We start from the raw sequence: 17,040 nt of genomic DNA, 5'->3' as shown, positions 1-17,040 counted from the left end.
TTACTTCTCTCACAGTTCTCTCAAACAAACTTTCTACATGAAAAAGGGAGGTTCACAGGTTTGAGGGGAAACTGAAAGTTACTTGAATGACACATACATATTTCTTCACCAGGAAACAAATATCTAACATTTTTATTTGTGACATTGTGCCTACGAGTCTACTCCTACCCATAAAAAAATTAAAATGTAAAGTACATAATCCTGCATGACATCATAGCTATCGTTCAAAGACTACTTTTGTTATTGATATGACCTTTAGTCCAATTGAAATATTAAAGCAAACAATAGAGGTTTAAGAACTATTTATATCTATCAAACAAAATTCTTGGACTTTGAACGCACATGGGCAATTGTAAATCCTTCACTGAGACATTGCACGTCACCTGCGATTAACAGAAAAAAAAAAAACGTGATAAGATGTTTTGCTTTTGAACCTACAGATGTTCAAAATACAAATACTTCAAAGAGTTTCATTTTTTCAGCCTCATGTCTTTTCTTCATTATATCGTTTTTCATCTTTTGAAGAGTTTTTAAAATTATCATTACAAAGGCATCCAGGCAATACATGTTTGGACAAAAGTTTAGATGTACAGCATACATCACCTACATTGATTTATGTCAGACGGATATGATGTATGACATTTTTTTGATAGGGCAACAAGAGATTCATGAAAGTCGAGGAATTTTCTCTGCCCAGTTGTATTCCATTAAAAGGTGAGGTTGACTGAGGACAGTACAGCAGTCATTGTGAAGCCAACACATTTCTTGACCTCAACACAATGCCCATTCACTTTCATTCATGCACAACTAATACACAAACCATGCCGTATCATTAAAAAGATGAAATAAGTATAAATCAATTCTAACATTGTTTTACTGGTTTTTATAATCAATCACTGGCTTTCATGCTTTGACAGAAAAAAAAAGTCTTTTTCTGCAATATTAACTGAAACTGTAGCAGCAGCTACACTCCACATGAAGAAAGAAAGAAAAAAGAATGGCACATTGAGAATTCTGAGCAAGTGTACTGTTTGGGGCCATCAAAGTATTTTCCAAAGACTCAACAACTTGTGTTTTGTAATGTGTTCAACTAGTCAAACAAAAATCAACGAGAAACTTTGATCTCAATTTGACATTTAAGTATAACTTTTAAACATCAGTGGAAACTGCTTTTCAGGCAAAAACCATTACTGATATCTGTCAGAGTACATCCCATTTTTCCATGCTTTGCAATCTGAAGAAAACAACAACAAAACTGTCCTACTAATGTACTACTCAACACTATCTTTCCCATCAATTGATTACTGAGGAACCTTTATTACACAGAGGTTAGACTCGTATGGAAAGCAAAGCTTATAGCAGGGTTATCATTCAGACAGTCTCTTGCTCAGGTTAATAGGTAGATCACTGCCAAAACCCTCAAACAACATATCACAGCATACTGCAATAGGAACATCATACTAGTACTGAACGGGATAAACATTTGTAGAGCGTAGAAACTCCACGCATGAAGACAGGTTTCTAATAGAAGTTATTAGAGGTTTCGCATGTGCACCGTGTACCACTATCCATTGCGCCTACCCTGAAGTCATACTTAAAGAGGGAAGGGGGAAGAAGATGACGGGGGTGGGGCGGGGTCATTCCATGGCCCCTCCGTTGGAGTACACCTGTTTCTCGCTATAGTGAATCTCTGCCCGATCCGGTGCCACGATGAAGACGAGACCGGAGACGAGCTCCATGAAGAACACGCCCAGTGCCAGGCCCCAGCCCCAGTGGAGTTCGAATCCCGTCCTGCCAAAGACGACAGGTTCGCCCAGGAACTTCGTTGGGAAGATAATCAGGGGCAGCAGCTGGCATATGGCTGTTGGAGAGGAAAACACAAAAATTAATTTCAACGAAAAGAATTACTGAAAAAAACTTTTTTTTTTTGGGGGGGGGGGAGGAATAGTGAAAACTTCATTGTTCACAATTAGATAAATTTCATGTTTCTGAGTCTCACGGACTGTAAGACTGATCTATCTCCTGCATGTCTGCAACAGGCTGAAGAGACATAAATCTGATTGAGAAAACCTCTTGATTTTCAAGACAGAGTACCAATATATTTTACTTTTACATTCTTCTCCATTCCAACACACTGTCTATTCCTTCTTGGGAGAGAATGGGGGTCATTCATAACATAAAATCATTTTCATTCAACAGAGATGAACAACTTTTATGTTTTAGTTTTCAACAGGGCTTGCTTGTTTTGGTTTCTCCCTTAAGAAACACATGTAAATGGGCATAGAGAATAGAGTGAATGCCAGAATGACTTGCCCCCTTGATTCATCTTACGCTGTACTCAAAGTAGCACCAGACATTGTGTCCATCTCAGATCTGTTCAACATCATCTCTAATTTGTAAAGAATCTTGGACCATTGTGTGCTGAATATACAGCCCATCATTACTGTAAAGCAAGAAACTTTCACAGCACGGAATTTTGGCGAATTGGAACTGACAGCCTTTTTTGCAGCATGAAGTCTGCAAATTGCCACTGGAATTCAATGCATATATGTATACAATAAAGTAGTGTAGACAAGAACTTTCTTGTGGATTATACTCTCGCAAATCTTAATAACTTTTTAAACTTCTTTTTTTTTTTGCATTTTAACTTTGCGAAATTAAAATGCATGCAAAAAATGTTGATTTTACAGTACTTTGTAATGTTTATTCTGGTTTTTGTTTCATGTTTGTAATGTTTATGATATATATCCTATATTCTTTACCTGGTTGAATAAATAATAATAATGATAATAATAATAATAATTATTATAATAATAATAATAACAATAATAAAATTAATAATAACAACAATAATAATAACAATGATAATAATAATAATAATAATAATAATAATAATAATAATAATAATAATAATAATAATAATAATAATAATAATAATAATAATAATAATAATAATAACAATAATAATAATGATAATGATAATAATAATAAATCTTCAAAATCTCTCCTTGCTTACCGGCAAAGATGGCAAAAATCCCAGCCACGACGAAGAGCTTGGAATAGCGCTGGCCATAAGCAAAGGAGAAGGCAGCTGCAATGATGGCCCCAATGAGCAACACTAGGGCAACACATGCAAAGGCACGGGCAGAGGCCAACCACGCTATAATGAATGAAAAACAAAGAGTTGACATGTGACTCCAAACCAGTTAGGACTCTGTTGATAAGAAGTCAGTTATTTCTATTAAGAACGGGAATCTCAAAATTCAGAAGTAACGCAACTTTTGTTGATAATCACACTATAATTATGGACTGAAATATCTTGTTATGAAGAGAGGAGGATGCAGCATACTACCACCTTCAACATGCTTCATAGCAACAAGTGTTCTACGAACCAGGGTAACATTCAGTAAATTCTGTGATTATCATGTGCATACAAAGAACAAATCGGCTCATGACTTCATTTGATTTACATGTGTGGCTCTGACTGATACCACAAATTCATAAAATCACGTAAAACATTTCACGACTTTGTAATGATTCTGTCTCATTAACCCGTCGAGGACGAGTTCCGAGTATACTCGGGCGGGTGTCTATGGGAAATGCGTGTTGTAGCAAAATCAGCCCGTCCTCAATGGGCTAAGATGACACTTCTATCACACGGTTTCACTGATTTACCACATCTCTCAAGGCCAATTTGTACACAAGGGTGGAATCATAAATTCACAAAATCATGCGATGTGCAAGGACAACACTGTACTTGCTACTTTGAGTAATTGAGAAAAACCATACGTGCCTTGTATTACTAACAAAAATTTGTTTAAAAATTACCAGATGGCTCTGCTGCATGGCAAGCAATTGGCTCATTGCCTGTTACTGGAGCATCCATGTCGACAACTCTACTCCCATTGTAGCACTCTCTCCAGAGGCCCTGGTAGAAGGTCGCCGATCGCACCCAAGCGTTGTTGACGATGGACGCAATGCTGCCGACAACGGCCAGGATGCAGAGAACGAGGGCGGTGATCTTAAACGGGCGAAACACCCGCGTCGTCACCGTCGTCTCCATTTCCATCATCCTGAGTTCTCCGTAGTCCCCTATTTTGCCGGCGAGGTTGGCGAGACGAGAAACACGAGAAAGATTATATTAAAGTTTTTATGTATATCAGTCTCGAATGTCAAGGATAAGGACCTTCCCAACCTGACTGGTGGGGTGTACAACCTGCTGAAGCTGAAGAATGATAAATAATATAATAAATTAATAACATAAAATATGCCCTATCAATGTGTCCACTGCAACACTTTCTCACAACACTTTGTGTGTTTTGCCCTCAAAAGTGAGAACTCCACTGTGAGAAGGTCGAAGAGCCAGATGTGTTGGAACATGCGTGAACACACCATAAGCACTAAGGTCCCGCAAACTGTGGTTGTATTGCAGTTACAATGTACGTTGACTAACCATGGCATCCAAGCTCCTTTCTAATGAAAACATGCACTCGCAGCTTTTTTTTCTTTCTTTTTTCTTAGTGCCAGCTGTTTCAAACTTGTTTCACAGCAAAATGCAGCGCAGGGCTTGTTGTGAAGGTGGAACGCTCCCACACGTGCATGCAGAGTAATGAAATGGAGTGGAGGAGTCTGACTAGTGCAGAAGAAGCCGTGATGGGGATGGAGTTGATGAAATGAATGGAGGTGAACTCGACGTCAACGTAATGATCCAACTTGTGACAGATGGCTACAAAAGACACAAATGAACACAAAAATCGTTCAACATTACGTGACATAAATGCAGTGCGTTTTTGTAAATAAGCAGCATTTTCATACAAGATGCATGCACACAAAACTACAGTGTATTTAAAAAAAAAAATCAGATTGTTATTTCAAAAGAAAGCATAACAGTGATACAAGAGTACAATGACTAGCACAATACATGAAGAAACCATAAAAAGTTGACATGAACCTCTAGAAATTTTGGTATTTAAATCATCCAATAACTGGCAGTCAAGCTGAAAGTATTTTATCACATTTTGAAGAAAACATGACAGATGAATTACAGATTAACCCGTTGAGGACGGTTTGATTTTGCTACAACACGCATTTCCCATAGACACTTGCACGAGTATACTCGGGACTCTTCCTCAACGGGTTAACGATTTGCGTTGCAGCACAATGGTTTGATTGTCAACATGTACAAACTGGAATTTGAGGTTGTCCAATTTTGAAAATAAAAAAACAAGTAAACTGTGGTAGTTTTCAATGCACCACACCAAACATTTATACAAAGTCTAACGAGTGAGTCTCAGTCTCGGCTAAAAGTTCAGGGTAGATTCTGAACTACAAAAGCAGAACAGTAAATTTGATGGTAATAAAATGGCTCCCAATGATCTTAATGTGTGATTGAAATGTGTTATGACACAGTTATTTTATCATTCTTCTGCTTGATCACTACACACTAAATAAATGAAAACTAGTTTTTCTGTGAATATTTCACTCGTATCACAGTTGTATTAAAGTGTTTAAAGTCATTATCATCAAGGATCATCAAGGAAAGGATTAGATTTTTTTTTATATATTTAAGAAACAGGCCCATCACCACTAATTTAGTAAAAGAAGGCCAAGAAAACAGCGAGAGCGGACAAGACACAGATATATAAACAATGTACTGTACATACATACAATAACTGAGGGCAAGCAGTGACTCGGAATGATAGCGAAAGAAAAGCAAACTGAAGCAGGTTTCTTGTTGTTGTTGTTGTTGTTTTTTGTCACACAAGTTGGTCATGCAAGCCATATTCTCCAAGGACATGCAATGCCCCCATCATCACAAATTAAATTCACCATTTGATTTAATAAAAGACAGAAAATAACTGAAAGATCACTTTAATTGACATTTTTTAAACTGCAAAGAGGATGGAAAAGACAATTTAGAGAAAAAGGGAGATGAAAGCCTCTCAAAGAAAGGAACAACTTTGATTCAGCAAAAAATCACTTAAGGATTCTGTGTTGCTGTTACTATGACCAATCGACCATTGTTGCAACACAGCAGCAAACCTTGTATTCTACTACCACTATTAGTACTAAACTACTCTATTGTAAACAAAGTCTATGAAAAAAAAAAATGTAAACAAAAGAAGAAAGGCTGAATGTAGCAGTCTTTCAAGGAATCTGGAAGAGATGTACATTAAATCTGCGCATACAAATGTACGCTGTGTAGCCAGACTAGCTACAAGGCAATATAAAACAGTCCTGCTGTATTTTTTTTTTTTAAACTAAAGGGTCCAGCCCTTGTTGTGAAGTCTTGAAACATAATCAAATGGTATGTTGGATGTGATTAGGAAACAGAATGAATCATTATGGACTGGGATGCAGCAGAGTCAGACTCAGAGAGATACATAAATATTTTTTTTTCTCTCTCTCTTTTATCATAACAATCAATGTCAAAAATGTCATTTTTCCATGTCAAATATGCTATCTCCAGAGCCCTGATGCACACGCTGTCTGTATCTTACAAACTCTTCCTGTACGGCTATAGTTCAATGTTGGGATGCGTGATCAGATCATCAGGTCATGTAGCCCGACCAGACGCTGTGTTTATGAGTTTTTACAGCAACTGGGCTGTGTATAGTCATGATAGTTACAGGTCATCGGACCATGTCCTTGATCAAATGCCAATAAAAAGTCCATTAAAGAACTTCAAATCATATCATAATCATATGCCCTTTTTTTCACAAGAATGGAAAGGTGAGCCCAAGTTTCACAAGGCACCGTTGAAACTCCAAAACTCAATGTTGTAGTAGAAGTTTCAACACTGACAACAGTAGCCTGACCAGACGCCGTGCAAAGCACGGCATCAGATGAGCTCTGATACACCAGTCTACTAAAGACCCTCGAACACGGCCACACATCAACTAATCTGTTGAAAATTTCTACATTCTTATCACAAATTTTACGAATCACTCACATGAATTGAAATGCTCGGACTAGGAGCATGGTATATCAGTCCATAGTGAGCCCTCACGCAACATACACAAAGCAAAAAGTCCAATCTTAACCTGAATGCCGATAATCACTAGGTGATTCAAAATAAATCTTTCCCTGCTTTGAACGATGCAAATTGCGCTGCTAGAGTTTGTATGCCCGCAAGGTCGACAGCGCCCCCTTTGCCCACCATCTTGCAGTGCTTCACCGACATTTCGAATCATGTTTGCAGTTTACGATTTCTGCGGCGTACCGGTATACGATTAAAAAAGACTTCACGTCAATAACGATATAAGCTACAGATGGAAGCTAGTTAAATAGGTAAAGTTTTCATCCTAGACTCTACATATTTCTAGTCTGAGTAAAAAATATGGCGTAGAGCTCTGTAAATTCAGAATAGTGTCGGCACACCGGAATTTAAGATTGATAAGATTGCATGGCCTCCAGTAGGTAAAGCTCCATTGCGTGGCCTCATGTAGGTAAAGCCCTGTTGCGACACTTGTGTTGTGTACAGCGACAGGGCTGTGTATGACAACTGTCAACAGTAGTATTACTAATAGGTTAGAGTAGAAGAACTATAAAAGTAGATAACACTTAACACAACAGTAGAATTGTACCAATTCTACACTAACTTACACAGCACTGTCACTGCACTGGTCACTGTACACAAACTAAAGTGTGGCTGTGTTGTGTACGCTCGCACAGCGTCTGGTCGGGCTTACTGTAGACAATACTAATTTACGGCAGTTAACACTGACCAATGCTGACCATTATTGCTGACCGGTTCAGTTGGTCCATTTCTACACGAAGTATTAATAGGGCCTACTAGAATGAAAACATCTAAGTTGCTACTTCTGTCGATAAATTTTACATACTGGTACTCTTTACACGGACAAGCAACATGTCTAATAAATTTAATTAGGCCTAATGCTATTTAGAGGATAGACAGAAAGATCCGTCTGTCCGGAGGACTCTTTTGTATTTTGCCATTAACGCTGTCTGTATACGGAGGGGATCCGTGAAGCCAGACGCAGTCTCCGCGGAACATTCCCCGACGGACAGATACAGACCGATCTTTCGGTCAATTTAGAGGATTGCTTTCAGTGCTACCTTAACGTTAACACTAACACTAACAGTACACAGTGCTGTGGGTCTGGAGTGTTGTAACAACAGTTTACTTACGAATACGATTACAATTTTGACTTTTTGTGTCGCAGCCTCCTTCCTTGCCTTGGAAGCCACTCAATACAGTAACAGTCGAAGCACGATGAGATGAGAAGTCTGGTTGTTGTACGTTAATACACACTGTATGTTTCTAAATCATATATCGATGCTTTTGTCGTAGACACAGCCAGGCTCAAGTTCAAGTGTGTATGACTAATGGCTATGTTATGCCAATCATAATAATGATTGACATAATATATACGATAACCACACTTACAGCTGCACCTGTAAACGAAATGTGCACAAACGGTATGTCGAAGCTGTAGCCTAAAACAAGTTGTTTCTATCTTTTTTTTCTATGTTCATGTACAAGTTGAGGTATTTGATTGTCGTGTATTACTTCGATTTGCTTAAGAATATAATTATAATAATTTGCAAGAGTCTAAACGTCTCAAAATCATAGTTTAAGAGACAAAAAAGACAAATATTAGATAAAATGTCTAGATTACAATTAAGCGTCGTGTGGGCGCGGTTACTCGAACCGTTCGGACAATACTTTGTCGTAGAGGGATTACACTTCCTCGATCGTCGAAGAGGCAGTAACGGTGTGGGCCCTGCATGTGTGCATAAAACTTTAGAAAGCAAAAATTCTCACTTGTCACAGGCAAAGGTATCCATCACTTAAAAAAAAAAAAAAAAATGTTAAAATCAAAATACTAGTAGCATAAAGAGAGGAAGAAAAAACAAAATTAAGAAATTTGATATCTTTTAATCATTTTGCCAGCATTGCCACCGCATGAAATGACATGTACAACTCATTAGCTTTCAGAATATGTAAAGAAAATGGGGGGTCACCGTCCATTCTGACAAGTAAATTCGGATTTATAATTGGCGGTTTTTTTGGCATAGTTGCACTGTATATCGCCATTGACGCGCGCGCGGAATTTCAACTTTGACTGGCCCGTATGATGTCATATTGAGTCGGATTGACTTGAAACTTGGTAGAATTATTCCTTGACATTTTAAACATCCGATCCGTGTGAAAAACTGAGAAATTTATATTGCATATGAGCTGTGCGTGCGTATATGCGCGCGCGCGTACGCGTCCGTCCAATTTTTTCAATTTTTCAAAAAATGCTGCAAATGGTCTGAAACGGATGCAAAAAAATTCTGAGCTCGAGTTGAGCATACAAATATTTCAACGCGCGCGTACGCGCACGTCTTAAGGTGTAGATGATTTATGAGAATATGGGTAGAATCCGCTTGACATGAAATATATGTGACGTAAATTTCATTCAAAAATTCCGTTCCATTAATGAGATATTAATGAGAATGTGTTTTCATATAATGACGTCATAGTGACGTCACGGTCGACTGATCACTATGATTTTATTAGATCTGTCGTCTTTGTGACATGATACATATATGATATAATTTTGAAATTGATAGGTGCAGCACTTTCTGAGCTAATCGCTGCACAACTTTTGTCCAGAAATAAATAAAGAATCCGTACAGATACAATAGGTGATCCGAAGGATACTCGGATCACCTAACAAAGCAACAATGACAAGAACAGTGGCGGATCCAGGCGGGGACGCACCGGGAGACCGCGCCCGCCCTTTAATTTTTGTTTGTTTAAATCAAAAGAAATAAAAAAAAATGGGGGGGGGGGCATGTGCTCTCATTTAATTTTGTAAAGGCGCCCCTCCTTTACGAAGGAGGAGGAGGAGGTAAGGTCTAAGGACATAAGGAATCAGGAAGGAAGTGAAGAAGGCATGATTTAGAGAGACCAACAAAAACACAAAGAAAATTCTGACAGCAAGAAGAGCAACCATCTCAATTAGTTAAGATCAAAAGATTATTAAGTACAATGTACTCTGTTATAACATAACACTTTAGATATGATATTTCATGATGGCTCCTCGAAAATACTTTTCACAGTTATACAGTCAGCTTACTTAATATGACGACATGCCGAGGTAGTCTAGTATTCGACTACACGAAAATCAAATATTTTCTCAATTTTCTGTATCATAATTGTCTATCCATATATTGCTACAACAAATTGTTTAAATATGATTTAGAAATGAGTGTACCGGTAGCGATTTTCCGTAACTGTATTGACTTACCAATAGAGGGAGAACTGCAAAATGTTACAGCGCCATCTACTGTCCTGTCTAACTCCTGTTACAGTTTATCTCGAATAATGGCAGAACGCCGATCGGGGTTGTACCGTAGGTTATCATTCGAGTCTGTTCCGTAACAGAAATACGGAATTCAAATTGTTTTGTTTCACTTTGTTTTACTTTTCTCACATTTTGCCATTGACATTCTGAATTAATTCCTTGGTTACCAAACGCCTACAAGTCATTTTTTGAGGGGTGACTTTTTTTTTCAATTTGTCTCCCTCTACAAATTCAAATTCGAAAGAGAGATGGCAACTTAAATATATCTGTAATTTAACAAACATGTCGGAAAAAGGGAATCACGGGACCCGAACCTGTCATCTACTGCTTTCCGGGCAGCGACACCACTATCCGTGGTTGACGGCAGTGATACGATGAACTTGGAACAATACCCAAGCCCCGAAATTCCGACATTGTTGTAGTATGTTACATAATTAGTCCAAGGCGGACAAGGCATTAATGAAAGAAAGAGAATCAGCGGGGTGATGACGGTTGAGGTCAACCTTCACCCCTTTGATCAACAATCTCTTTCTTTCAGTTGTTACAGATCATTTCACGTTAGTAAGGATCATTGACGAATTAATCATGCAGTCCACAAAATTACCGTCAATATCAAGTAACACGGTCACAGTGAACCTCGGAAGGACCCTCAAATCGCATCATCGATTCGTAAACATTACACTAAATACACGTCACTGCGTATACGGCACTGCACTAACCTTTGGGCAATTCCAGCGTTACGGACATATACATTTAGAGAATTTTTTTGTGACTTTGTAGGCTTATTTCAACAACTCAGCATAATCATTCTGAATTCATTCATAGTTTATTCTAACCCAGTCGTCCTGAAATGTTAACAGTCTGAGTTTCGATAAGTTAGGATAAATAATTCGGTAGATATTACACAAAATGCTTGCCATTACGGACATTGCATTTTTTGGACACGATTATTTACCTCCATGTGGATATGTTGAGAAATTTATGAATCAGAGCATTAAGTAAAAGAAATCTTCTTCTGAAATGAGTGCTCAGGTCCTGTTTAAGTTGTAGATTGATAATTGTGTACAACACATTCAGCATTTACTCTACAGGTTCACAAAGTATTAATGTAGCGTTACGGACATTACAACTTTGTCCACTTTGTAAAGTCCCAATATTCATACTTCGACACAGTTCGTATCTCAGACAAGGCTAATTGTAGTGTTTTTTGGTTCATTCTTAACCACAAACTACTTTGAAAGAAATGCTGATGGGTTGATGAATATGGAATATACTGGGAGTCAAAGATTGTGTGTTTTTACAAAAATTATCAAAAATTTGCCCCAGAAGGTTTTTTTTTTAAAAAGAAAAGAATGTCTAAATGCACTTAAATTGTATCAAAATACGACTAGAATGAAAGAACTAGACAAGTTCTAGCATTTGATAGTAAATTTGTCCCAGTAGCTCATATATTTTTCAAAATATTGCAGATTTATGATTTTTAGGAAAGGTAACATTTTTTGTAGAATTGCCCCTCTCCAGAGTTCCGTTTCATGAAGTCATCACATGAGAGTCTTTACATCAACGATCTATCTAGGAATGGCCACAGTCGCTCATCTACTATGTTAGTATGTAAGACTTTCAAAGAGATGTAAAATCCATTTCATTATACTAGTAACTCTCTCATAAGTGTGTCTTATGAGCGATAAGTCTCTCATAAGACTTTCATGAAACAAACCCCAGGATATTACCAGAAGGAGCTAATCATCAAGTATCAAGTATAATCAAGTCACAAAAGAGTGATGTTTCAGTGTAGAGAAACAGTTAACCCTTTCCCCCTACCACATCTTGAAATCTCTATAGACTTTGCACTAAAAGGCACAATTAACGTATTTCCTGACAGGCAGTGGCTTAATCACCAATACCTTGTGCTTCATAACTGTTTTGATATTCTGACACGCAAAGTAATGTTTTAATAAGCAAAATATCGCGGAGGGTGTGTATTGTCAAATTTTACAAATAAATAAAAAAAGAAACCCGCTGAACCTCGCACAATATTGTGGAACAAGTAATGACGGCTTATTAAGGCAAATTAGATGACGGATTGAAAGAGACGGTACAATACTCTTCATGCGAAATAAATCGAAAGACAGAAGGTTAAGAGGAAACATCATTCTCTTGATTCACAACCCGAGCAACGAAATATTCTTGAACATAACAGGGTTTAGATTGTAACATACACTCCATCTGGAATTTCTTTTTTTCATGCCTGTCCAGAGCTCCATTTCTTTGGAAGTTTTTATGATATGAACATGTTGCAATGACAAAATGTCATGTAATCATGCACAGGAATCCAGCTTTCGCCATGATGTTGGCTGATGCTAATACGTCATGAGGTTGATATTCTATATAGCAAGAATTGCTATCATACCGTATTCCGTAGTTATATAGTTACAAAACAAATAAACAATGTGTTTTATAAGTTAAAACAAGTCATATAAAAGACATCCACAAACATAAAATGACCTGTTTAACGGACGACCTTTAAACGAATGACAACAACATGTAAGGTGATATTACGTCATGACAATAGTTCCATTCTTTGACAGATTCCATCGGACAACAACATCCAACCAGATGTTCGAATAAACACATGACATCATACTCTATTCCGGTGGGGCCCGTCTTAACGGATTTGTATAGTGACAACTCGAGCCTCAAGTCCGTAATGTGACTGTAGTTCACGCCATCGGTTCTACACCCCAGAATATAAGCCACGCTCACAATTCTATTTTCCTTTGTAAATAGTACATCGCAGTCAACCAAAGATAGCACTGCGTCTTACAGCTGTCTTATAGAAAACTTTCTCTTGAATTTAGAGAATAAAATGATTATTCAATTCAATTCATTTCAATTCATTTATTTTCATACTTCTCATTTATGAACATTACAACAGAAATAATAATACAAGTTCTTTCACCTTGTAAACAATGTGCAAAAAAACAAACAATAAACATGGTGATAACACAGCAATTGTAATGATAACTCAGGGTCAAAATCGAAATGGGGTTGAACAAAGAGAAGTATGACGGGACCTACATGAAAGCTAGCTTGTTTGGCTGTAAGCCCCGAGTAATAATTATGATGATAACACTCATAATAAGGCTGTAATAATAATGATGATAATTATATAGGCCTATTATCAGAATGATGATAATGAAGATATAGCTTCATTCACTCGGGATATTGCCTATCGCAATTACAACTTGTAAGGATATTTGTTGCTATATTGCCCAAGCATCTCTCTCTCTATATTTTTTTTCAGCTGTTTAGAAATGACAGGGACGTCAGTCCAACAGTCCAACATTTTGTAAATGAATAAATTATAATCATGTATCTTCTCTTCAAACCATCAATGGTTGTTGTTTGTGCAGAGTATATTAGTTCATTACAGTTTTATTTCTGCATTCCATTTTCAATACCATATAATATAGATAGGCCTAACTCTTTTTTTTTTCTTTGGTTCAATACGATATAACGAATTTTAACATTTTTGACATTTTCCTGTCAGTGATTAATCGTTTGACATTGCCACGACTGTCCTGGGGAAGATGATCACTGAGTTAGATGGACTGAATTGCAAGATATGATAGCCTGTGGGTTCGCACATGATTTTATACAGACAGAATGTTGCATTGCTTACCCCAGCTCCGAATCTCGGATCTCCCAAATCACCCTCTAACTCCAGAGAGAAAGAAAAACACCTCTGGGCCCTGTTTTATGAAGAGTTAAAATTGATTATAAAGTTGATTTCAACTGTAAGTCTATGGCAAACTGTGTGGCAAGGATGTTTAAAATCGATTTTATCTTTTGATAAAATGGGGCCCAGATATTGTAATAAAAGCCGGAACGTCTATCAGAACGTTATATCATAAAATTTCACAACCCCTAAGTGAAGGAATACACAGCGATTCTGCTCTTTGGGTAATTCTTGATCAGATGAAGTGAAATTTCAGACAATAATAAATATATATATATCGATGTAGGGTTTTAACATACTCACGAAACCCACACCTGATTGCATTATTTCTTGCTGGAAGATGCATATAGCAATATCATTATTCTGTATACCTAGGTCGTTTGTTTAACAACTCGTATAGATCGCCCTTCTAGCTCTCTTTATACCTCACCCTGGTCACTTCGCTCCCTCACTATGTCTCACTATCGCCTCCAGTTAGATGCTGTTGGCAGCCCCACATCAGGATGACATTTTCAGTAGCGGTAATTTGTCATCACCGCATAGAAAAAAGGAAATATCAATATTGATAATGCTTGTTTGTTGTTTATATGAAATTTACTAGTAATCAATATTTCCTTAACATTGATTATATCAATTAATGCTTGTTAAATTCCTATGCTGGGGATGCTGAAACTTTGATCTGAAGCTGATAAGCGCGTCTGCACAAGAAAATAAAAACCAGCCCATCTCATGAAAATTGATTATTCTCAGAAAAGAAAAGAGTGTGGTGCAGGGGTACAACCTATAGATACCTTCGTGTTCCGGTTTCCATTTCAAAGCGCTTGATAGATGAGCCGGTGATTCGATTGATTACATTTTTCTAACGAGCAGAAATGGCGGCTGGTCTGTGAAATGTCAGCCATGCACACTTCCTTAACTCTGTACTGGATATAGCTTCTAGAGATATGGGCAATCCTAATCAAGAAAGTACACTGATAGGCAGAAGCGGATCTAGAGGGGGGTTGGGTGGGGGTTGCAACCCCCCCCCCCCCAAAAAAAAAAAAAAAAAAATAATAAAATTTAAAAAAAAAAATCCGGGGACCATTTAAAAAAAAAATCTTATCTTTCTTTTTTTTTCAACTTGTAATTTTATTTTTTCATGGGGAGGGGGGGGGGTTAATTTGGCAATGCCCTCTATACCAAAACTAGTGGTGTTTTAGATGCAAGAAAATGCCATTTTCACACACAGATTTTCAAAAATTCTCCCTACTGTGGGAGGGGGGACACCCCCCTCACACCCCCCCCCCCTCGCTCGCTCCGCTCGCTCGGGCTCGGTCGCTACGCTCCCTCGCATACCGCCCCAACCCCCCTTTATAAAAAGCTAGATCCGGCCCTGATAGGCTCGCGTATAGTAGTACCTTCTGCATGGTCTATATAATCAATGACGAATATTACAATGAAATAGTTGTGGTGGAATTGGGGTATCATGTAGGAGGGGAGCGTAAATGCATGCAGGCATCAAACATTTTTCTTTTTCTTTTTCTTTTTAAAATGGGTTCGGGTTGTACAAGGGAGAAATATGACGGGTCCTACATAAAAGTGAGCTTGTTTGGCTGTAATCAGTGTTTGTAAATGAGAAACGGATTCAAGTCAAAGAATAAATGCACCACAACTGTAACGGAGAGGCTAAGGCATTTCTTTCGTTTTTTTATGTATACAATTCTGATTAATGCCATGCAAAAAGATTGTGTTGCCCTCTATAGATGCGAACTTTACAATTCATGACGTCACCGCTAAAGTACGAGAATAAAAAGAACAACTAATGAAGAGGAATTTCACGAATCCTCATCTTTTATGTGAAGTACACATGCTCCCTATACTGTTGCCTTTAAGCTATGCCATTCTCCATACATGCCACACTTTCTGGAGGAGCTAGGTCAAGTACTCTTTAAATGTCCTGGAAAAGATTTTTCCTTTTAATTTCCCTTTTAAATAGAGACGTCGGCTGCATAATATTGTCGATATAGGCACTCATGCGACATTAGCATGAAGCATCCCTCCACCCCCCCCCCCCGCTTCCATCCCATCCTTACCCCTTTAAGTCTCCATCTTGCATTTATCAACCTGAAACTTCACTGGTCAGGGTAGGCCCTAGATTGTCAAAAACTATTAGGCCCTTTCACACTTAAAGTTAGACTCTTTAATTAATTGTTTTTGTTTTGTTTTACTTTGTTTTACTTGATTCTATGTTTCATTATATTCTTTGCTTCTCTGTACGTGTTTACATTTATCTATGTTTTGTAATAATTATGCCAATTTACCTCGTGATGCACAGACATGAGGAAGAACAGCCGTGTTGGCTGCATCGCTCACGTGCAGTGCTAAAGTGAATAAATGAAATAAAGTATATCATACGTCTTACACAGTCGTTACTTACAAAGGAATCATTTACAAACTATAGCTCAGGGAGCCCTGTGGAATAGTGGCCATGGCCTTGGACTCTTCAACTTACAGAAGTAGGCCTACATTTAGTATGTATAGGCCCTATTCTCGGGCACTACCGGGTTATACAGAGACTCATCACCAGTGATGTGCCTCTTTGCCGTTTATAAAGATGCGAACTTGGGATTGTGAGGGTAAATGTAATAAGAAATCATGTAGAGCCATAATGCCGCCGAGTGGACACAACGCGCAAGAGGCCCCATGGACTAATGGGCTATTCAGATATGATTAATATGATCATAATTATTGCATACAATAGGAAGAGACAGTCTGGAAAGCACGAAGAACACGGTGTGCGCATAACTGAAAATTTAGGAGAGACTGAGTTAATTTTTAGACCGCCGGGTGCCGTCGCCTCGGCGACCACACGATGCACTTGTCTTCTCAGTGAAGACATTATCCACTGACACTTGTTGTAGGCTTGAGTTGAAATTGTACACGTCTGTAGGACCCAGAGAATGAAATGTCACACATGTGCCTCTTCATGGTCTGATAAAATTA

The 17,040-nt window shown here is 38.0% G+C and overlaps 1 protein-coding gene across 1 annotated transcript; it reads right to left on the bottom strand.

Annotated features, from left to right (window-relative positions):
- Positions 1 to 648: 648 nt before the first annotated feature.
- Positions 649 to 8,257, bottom strand: LOC139727004 (uncharacterized). The gene is made up of 4 exons (XM_071637986.1): positions 8,152 to 8,257; positions 3,829 to 4,092; positions 3,017 to 3,160; positions 649 to 1,861 (listed from the first exon to the last, which is right to left on the bottom strand). The coding sequence occupies exons 2-4, from the start codon at positions 4,070 to 4,072 to the stop codon at positions 1,638 to 1,640; spliced, it is 612 nt and encodes a 203-aa protein (XP_071494087.1). The 5' UTR covers positions 4,073 to 4,092; positions 8,152 to 8,257; the 3' UTR covers positions 649 to 1,637.
- Between the last annotated feature and the right edge of the window lie 8,783 nt (positions 8,258 to 17,040).

The sequence above is a fragment of the Diadema antillarum genome, unplaced genomic scaffold (genome assembly GCF_040938485.1).
Source record: "Diadema antillarum isolate AM-2024a unplaced genomic scaffold, OU_Dant_1.0 seq00000108_RagTag, whole genome shotgun sequence".
Lineage (NCBI taxonomy): Eukaryota > Metazoa > Echinodermata > Echinoidea > Diadematoida > Diadematidae > Diadema > Diadema antillarum.
This window is presented reverse-complemented; position numbering and strand designations above follow the sequence as displayed.

What these genes read in the sequence shown, in the direction of transcription:
- LOC139727004 (XM_071637986.1), bottom strand. Translation starts at nt 4,072, where the DNA reads ATGATGGAAATGGAGACGACGGTGACGACGCGGGTGTTTCGCCCGTTT. An exon ending in CCATGCAGCAGAGCCATCTG is followed by an intron (nt 3,161 to 3,828) that starts GTAATTTTTAAA and finishes CATTCATTATAG; the next exon opens with CGTGGTTGGCCTCTGCCCGT. An exon ending in GATTTTTGCCATCTTTGCCG is followed by an intron (nt 1,862 to 3,016) that starts GTAAGCAAGGAG and finishes CCTCTCCAACAG; the next exon opens with CCATATGCCAGCTGCTGCCC.